The 6,836-nt window shown below is 42.8% G+C and overlaps 1 protein-coding gene across 2 annotated transcripts; it reads left to right on the top strand.

Moving 5' to 3' along the window:
• The first annotated feature begins 1,504 nt into the window (after positions 1-1,504).
• Positions 1,505-6,173, top strand: LOC104961414 (THAP domain-containing protein 5-like). 2 transcript variants are annotated; one of them, XM_010789717.1, is made up of 4 exons: positions 1,505-1,732; positions 3,416-3,626; positions 4,444-5,174; positions 5,954-6,173. In XM_010789717.1, the coding sequence occupies exons 1-4, from the start codon at positions 1,659-1,661 to the stop codon at positions 6,159-6,161; spliced, it is 1,224 nt and encodes a 407-aa protein (XP_010788019.1). In that variant the 5' UTR covers positions 1,505-1,658; the 3' UTR covers positions 6,162-6,173. The 2 variants fall into 2 exon arrangements, with proteins under 2 accessions (XP_010788019.1, XP_010788020.1); XM_010789718.1 differs by lacking the exon at positions 1,505-1,732 and adding an exon at positions 1,950-2,043.
• The last annotated feature ends 663 nt before the right edge of the window (positions 6,174-6,836 follow it).

Genomic DNA, 6,836 nt, shown 5'->3' with positions numbered 1-6,836 from the left:
CCGACAGCCTGTGTGTTGTTTGCAAACACTGCCATTGATATACCACACTCAATTATCAAGCCCCTGCACCCAGAATGCACATGTTAAAAGCCATGTAACCAATTAGAAACCTGAGCTTGAACACGTTGTTGTGCACAACAATGGAGGCCACTTTTGGAAAGAGAGTTAGAGGAAGAGGTAAATGCAATATACTGTATTTTGTCTTCAGTACCATACAGTAACTATGTTCATGTCATCTTCACTCTCAGTAAAGTCATTGTGTCTGATACTGTTATGAGTATTGAGAATAAACCTATTTGTGTTTTTCCACATTGCATGTGTTCATTCATAGTCCATATTTACAGTGTGCTACAAATGAAAATGCCTAAAACTTTGACTTTAATGTCTTGTTTATTAATCAGCTAATGTGTTTCAATTCAGTTCATGTAAGCTTTACACACACATTCCTCTTTTGAGCGTCAAGTGATTATGGCCTGCATGTCTTTCTGTTCTAACTCAGCTGTCAGCTTCTTAGCAGTTTAGACAAACATCAAATTCATAATGTACAGACTAGTAGGACACAATAATGCTTAACAACTGTTCCATTACTGTGTGAACTGTATGAGATATCGTTCTCCCGCTTGCTGCTGGGTGCAGGTGAAAGTAGGGCGACAGTTCTGTTCACATTGCTGACATTTGTCACAGGTAAATCTTGCAGGTATGCAACAAACATGACTTGTCACACAGCGACAAGCTGGACACTGCATTTGCCGACACAGTACAAACCGGAAGTCAGCGAAATAAAGTTATGCAAAGATTACTTGTATTCTCTATAAACGCATATCTGCATGTGAATGCAGAAATAAACGTATCCTCGTCAGCATGGGTGCCGGAAGCAGGGAGGCCAAGGGTCGTCAGACTTCTGGGTTCCAGGATTGAACTTTTACAGCATTGCCATTATAGCCTCGTGTCTTTTATTTTGAAATATGTTCTTTAACTTCCGGTCCACCTGACTTTTTTTCTTCATTCCCCAAAACGGAAAATTGAAAGAAGTTGTTATCAAAAACCAAAACCGGACCGTTTTTTTAATTAGGTCTTCTTGTTATCCGTTTTTTGATTCAGAAAAGGGCTTTGATTTCCCGTTTTTTCGTTTTTGATTTAAAACGAAAAAATGCTGGTATTTCGTTTTTTGGTTCAAACGAAAAATCAAACTACAAAACGTACAGCCTTTTTTATATTAGGTTTTCTCGTTATCCATCTTTTGATTCAGACAACACAAACGGGAAAACGGCTTTGGTTTTCCGTTTTTTCGTTTTAAATCAAAAACGAAAAAACGGAAAAAGGCTGGTATTTTCGTTTTTTGGCTTTTGGTTTAAACGAAAAATCAAACTAAAAAAACGTACACGGACCTAATAGGTCTCCAATTATCCAACAAAATATTATTTTTATTTGGTTTTGGAATTAAGGTAGTGACAGTGACAACAGCCACTACTGACATTCAATGTCCGGCGTACTTCCCGGGGGCTTTTCTCACGACAGTCGCATTTAATTTACGTCATGAATCTGAACAGCTGATCGCCAGTCGTCGGCTATGCGCCACACGTTGACAACACACCACACGAGTTTCACCTTGTTGTGAAGTTACTTGGACAGTGTGAACCTCAGACAGCTCTGCGGAAATGCCGAAGTACTGCTCGGTACCGAACTGCAGGAACGAGTCTGGGCCCGGCGGAGACCGGAAGAGCTTCTACAAGTGAGCTGCTTAATGTCCGTAGTGCTTGAGACTGATAGTTATAGTGTCAGTTAGTGAGCGCTTCTAGGAGCGTCAAGTCATCTCTCACTTTAAGGGAAGTGTTCCTATCAGATGAGTCATTCTTTCATCACATCCATTTGACTGTATATATGCCAAATCAAAAATAATCACTGCAGTCATTAAAACTAAATATCAGAATGTTGATGACCTGTTGAGTGTATCGCCTTGTCTTGACCTTTGACACGCTGTCCCGAGTCAATCATATGATTTGAGGCTGTAAACCAGTCTGTGCAGAATGGGATTACTGACAGGTAATTTAATATGTTTTACTTTCCCATTCTGAACATGTGCTTTTTATTTTAATTTTTGTGGATTGGTGGAAGACAGACTTATGTCAGCTTAATCCTGGAGCTGATTCAGAGACAGGAACAACTGCTGGGACAATGAGCAGTGGTGGAGGAAGTATTCAGATCCTTTACTCACGTCAAAGTACTAATACCGGACTGTAAAATACATGAAGTAAACAGTATATTATTCCTGCATTCAAAAATGATACTGAAGTAAAATGATGTAAATATATTCAGGAAATTATACTTTAAATAGTAAAAGTAAATATCAAAATGCCCCGGAGCATGGTTTTAAGAAATCCACTAATACTAATATTTATTTAGTGGAGAAGGAATATGATGATATGCATAAAATACAAATTAATATATAATCAGAATCAGAATACCTTTATTAGTCCCACAGAGGGGAAGTGTACATAGTTAATGCATGAAAGTGAAAGATTAAATTAAAGTATATAAAAAATCACATGAATGCACCACGGACATTATAAAACAACACTTTAATTCTCACAACATTCAAATTGAAACCTGTCCTGTAGAATAGACACGTGTGAACAATATATCGCAACAAGCTTTCCAGAAACTGTTCTTGCTCTGAGAGTATCATTTCAAAAAGTGCATCTAATATTCAGTCAACCTCACAAAATATCATTTTCAATATAAAATGTAACCAAATGCAGCCAAGCATTTACTACGGTTGGTTTTTATTGCCCCAGTGTAGCGGCACAAGCCAAAATGTGCAGAGTCCACAGAGCCAGTGGCCGTTTCTCAATCTCGAGGAAACTGGCTTCCAAGCCAATATTTCAAGGATACTACGTCATCAAGTGCCGCCGAAGGACTGTTCCAATCTCCAGAATACTTGGAATTCCACCGAGGCCGCGTCCTTGGTTTGGGGGTAATTTCGAGGCTGCATATGGGTAGACTTCGCGTCCTTAAAATCCCCACAATGCTTTGCGCATGGACCAATTTCCCCAAATCTGTGGCGGAAAATGTAAGGTGAGGCCTCTCATATGACGCACACTTGCTAGCCTGTTCCACTCTTCGTTTTCCGATTGCCAGGAAGGATTCTTGCCTAGCTTCTGAAGCAAGTGACTCGGAAGACATGTGCTACCAAGAAAGCATCCTCGCGATTGAGAAATGGCCAGTCAGTCACCTTATTTCCATCTCAGAGAGGAAGCTTTTCTTTATTCATATTTATAGATTTCACATCATCTCAATATAAATTCAGTTTAAGGGTGCATTTTCCTGTTTCTTTTTTTTGTTCTATTAAACATTCCACTTGAAGTAGCCTGAGTGGGACCGGTGTCTCACCTGTGTGGTCTCTATTGTCTCCCAGGTTCCCTCTGCAGGACCCGGCCCGGCTGCAGCAGTGGCTGAGCCACATGAGGCGGGGGAACTGGACCCCCTCTCGACACCAGTATATTTGCCATGAGCATTTCACGCCTTCATGCTTCAAGGTGCGATGGGGCATCCGTTACCTCGAGAGCGACGCAGTGCCCACCCTCTTCCAGGAGGTGGAAGTAAAACACACGGCTGAGTCTCAAAATGTAGGGCTGCACAATATTGGCAAGTCATTATATTGCCATTTTTAAGCTAAATACTGAAGGTTATTGCTGACTGCCTGGGCTGTAATTGTATTTTTAACACTTCCTACAATTTTAATGTTTTTTTTCTTACAATGTTAGTTTCATTTATAGGTCAGAGTCATGAGTCATAAAAACAGGAAGAGGAGGATTCTTTTTTGTAAATTGTGACAAGATTGTTGAGTTATCTACTGAAATGTGGTACAATAATTCATACAAAATAGAAAATTATTAAAGGTGACCTATCATGCAAAATGCACTTTTGTACGTCTTTTATACATCAAAATGTGTCCCCGTGTGTCAGGGAACTCAACCCAAAAAAAAACACAACCCTCTCTCTTTTCCTCCATACCCAAATCTCTAAAAACGGGGCTGCAACGGATCTGATACAGACTGATCCAGATTTGAAATATCTCTGACGTCAGGAACAAGGAGCTCCGCTTATATGGGCAACTCTCCACCTATCAGGGGAATGGGGGGTTGCCGTGGCATGGTAACAGCATGGTAACATGACGCTCGTGCCTCGTCCCCCTCCTTTGCAGGGGGGCGTGGTCAGCTGCAGCTCATTTGCCACAGAATCAGCCCTTGCAAAAACAGGGCTGGAATAGAGCAAATAGAGCGAAATGAGGCATGGCTAAAATGCATGATCTGTTTGGTATTTTGAAAAAAAAATACACAGACATGTTTTAAATAGGCATGGCCCTACCATATATTATTCAAATATAGCATGATAGGTCCACTTTAAATATAATAAGCCTCATGTTGTTTCTCTTCTTCGTAGAAACGGGAAGCCACAGATCACAGTGAGAGGAAGCCGAAACAGCTTCGAGCTAACAGTCATCAAAGCACGGCAGTGGAGACGGACTGCACGTTACAAACGCTACACCTGTACGAGATCACTGCGGACCCGCACCAGAGGGGGGAAACCAACCTGGTGGAGCTAAGTGATGTTGGAGAACCTGGGCGCTCAGACTTAACCGGGGACGGATTCCAAACGGCAGCTAATTTCCCGTTAACTTTATTCCAGACGGTAAATGACGTGAGTAACAGCGGAGAAGTGGTGGTGATGTCTGAGGGCCCTGCTGCTGAAGGGCAGGAGGAGCTCCTGAGTGGAATCACCGCTGCACTTTTAACTCAGGGCCACGGGCTGGTCATGAACGTCTCCACACTGGGCTGTTCAGGTGAGGGTGTAGCCCCCCTCGGGGTTGAAGGTGTGACTTGTGCCACAGAGGAAATCACCGGAGGACATGAAACTCAAGTCATCGCTTACTTTGAGGCGATACCAAGCGCTCTCCCTGCAGAGAACCCCGCCTTGCCCTCCTTATCCCCGGACACTGTGCTGTCCTCCGCTCTGAGCTCCAAGCCCATCTCTTCCACTCTGCCCATAGTGTCCAAACACCAGCCCCCCTCCCCCATGTCCCTGGTCCTCACCATGGAGAGACAGGACACAGATGAGGGAGACGACGACATGTCAGAAGAGGACGTCACAGAGCAGCAGCTAGAGGAGCACTGGTGAGACTCTTATGTCGGTATTTAGATTTGGAATGGGTTCAGCAATTTTAGATGGCAACTTAACTAAAAATACAGCAAACATTTAATAACTAAATATCGACATGCCATTATTTAAAATAGGACTAAAGAGCACTTCCGTTTCCATTCTTTTATTTCCTATATTCTCTCTCTGTATTACAGCCATTGGTGGGCAGTATTTAAGTACATTTACTGTTCATATAATTTATATGACAGTCATATTTACTTCTAAACTTTGTTTAATGGGTTTTTCAGTAGCAAAAACAAATATTCAATGTAAAAGACAGTATAAAAAGCAATGATTGAAATATTGCTAAACAAAAAAATTGCTAAAACCACATTAACAAGGAAAACCAAAAAAAATAAACATTTAATAAATGTATAATTAAGATTTACTATACATAATTGAATCAACAAATTATCAGTAATATTTTTGTATACATTATAGACTTTAGTGTAATTCCCAAGCGACATTGTAGTATATTAAAATGTGACGATGTACCAACCAGCAAAATCAAATTGATGATCACATCAATGCCTCAATCATTCTAACACAATAATATAAAGTACATTTTTCTCCTACACAATGTTCAGCAGAATGAGTATTTTTACTTTTGACACTTCTGATACCTTTTGTACTCTTACTTTAACTTTTAAAATAGTATTACTACACTGTAATAATTTGCAGTACCACATATGTACAAGATCTGAGTATCCCTGATGACAGTTTTTCCGATCCCTCCGTCTTGTTTACCTGCCAGCTACCATAAGAACAGTCTGAGTAAGGAGCAGTTGGAGGCCATCGTGTCCGAGCTGCAGAAGAAGGTGAAGGTGCTGCAGCAGAGACACCGCCGACACCTGGAGAAACTCCTGGGCCTGGAGAACACAGTCAGCCAGCTGAGGCAGAACAACCTGCTGAACGAGGAGAGGCTCCAGCTGCTGGAGAAGGTGAACTATTACACAAAATAAGTCCAGATTTTATTCAAGTGGCTATCCATCCATCCATCCATCCATCTTCTCCCGCTTATCCGTGGTCGGGTCGCGGAGGTAGCAGTTCCAGCAGAGAGTCCCAAACTTTATTTTCCCTGGCCACATCAACCAGCTCTGACTGGGGGATCCCAAGGCGCTCCCAGGCCAGCGAAGAGATATAATCCCTCCACCTGGTCCTAGGTCTACCCCTTGGTCTCTTCCCAGCTGGACGTGCCTGGAACACCTCCCTAGGGAGGCGCCCAGGTGGCATCCTAACTAGGTGCCCGAACCACCTCAACTGGCTACTTTCGACGCGAAGGAGGAGCGGTTCAACTCCGAGTCCCTCCCGGATGACCGAACTTCTCACCTTATCCCTAAGGGAGACACCAGCCACCCTGCGGAGAAAACCCATCTCGGCCGCTTGTACCCGCGATCTCGTTCTTTCGGTCATGACCCATCCTTCATGACCATAGGTGAGGGTAGGAACGAAAATGGCGCGGTAGACAGAGAGCTTTGCCTTCTGGCTCAGCTCGCTTTTCATCACAACGGTGCGGTAAAGCGACTGCAGTACCGCTCCCGCTGCTCCGATTCTCCGACTAGGGGTGCACCGAATGGGAAATTCTTGGCCGAAACCGATACCGAAAATAGGAAACAGTTGGCCGAAAACCGAATGCC

Source organism: Notothenia coriiceps, unplaced genomic scaffold, assembly GCF_000735185.1.
Source record: "Notothenia coriiceps isolate Sejong01 unplaced genomic scaffold, NC01 NC01_scaffold00033219, whole genome shotgun sequence".
NCBI lineage: Eukaryota > Metazoa > Chordata > Actinopteri > Perciformes > Nototheniidae > Notothenia > Notothenia coriiceps.
This window is presented reverse-complemented; position numbering and strand designations above follow the sequence as displayed.

Excerpts from the sequence above, each read along its gene's own strand:
- LOC104961414 (XM_010789717.1), top strand. The coding sequence starts at position 1,659 with ATGCCGAAGTACTGCTCGGTACCGAACTGCAGGAACGAGTCTGGGCCC. Across the intron at positions 1,733-3,415 it reads GACCGGAAGAGCTTCTACAA|GTTCCCTCTGCAGGACCCGG; the intron begins GTGAGCTGCTTA and ends ATTGTCTCCCAG. Across the intron at positions 3,627-4,443 it reads ACACGGCTGAGTCTCAAAAT|AAACGGGAAGCCACAGATCA; the intron begins GTAGGGCTGCAC and ends TCTTCTTCGTAG.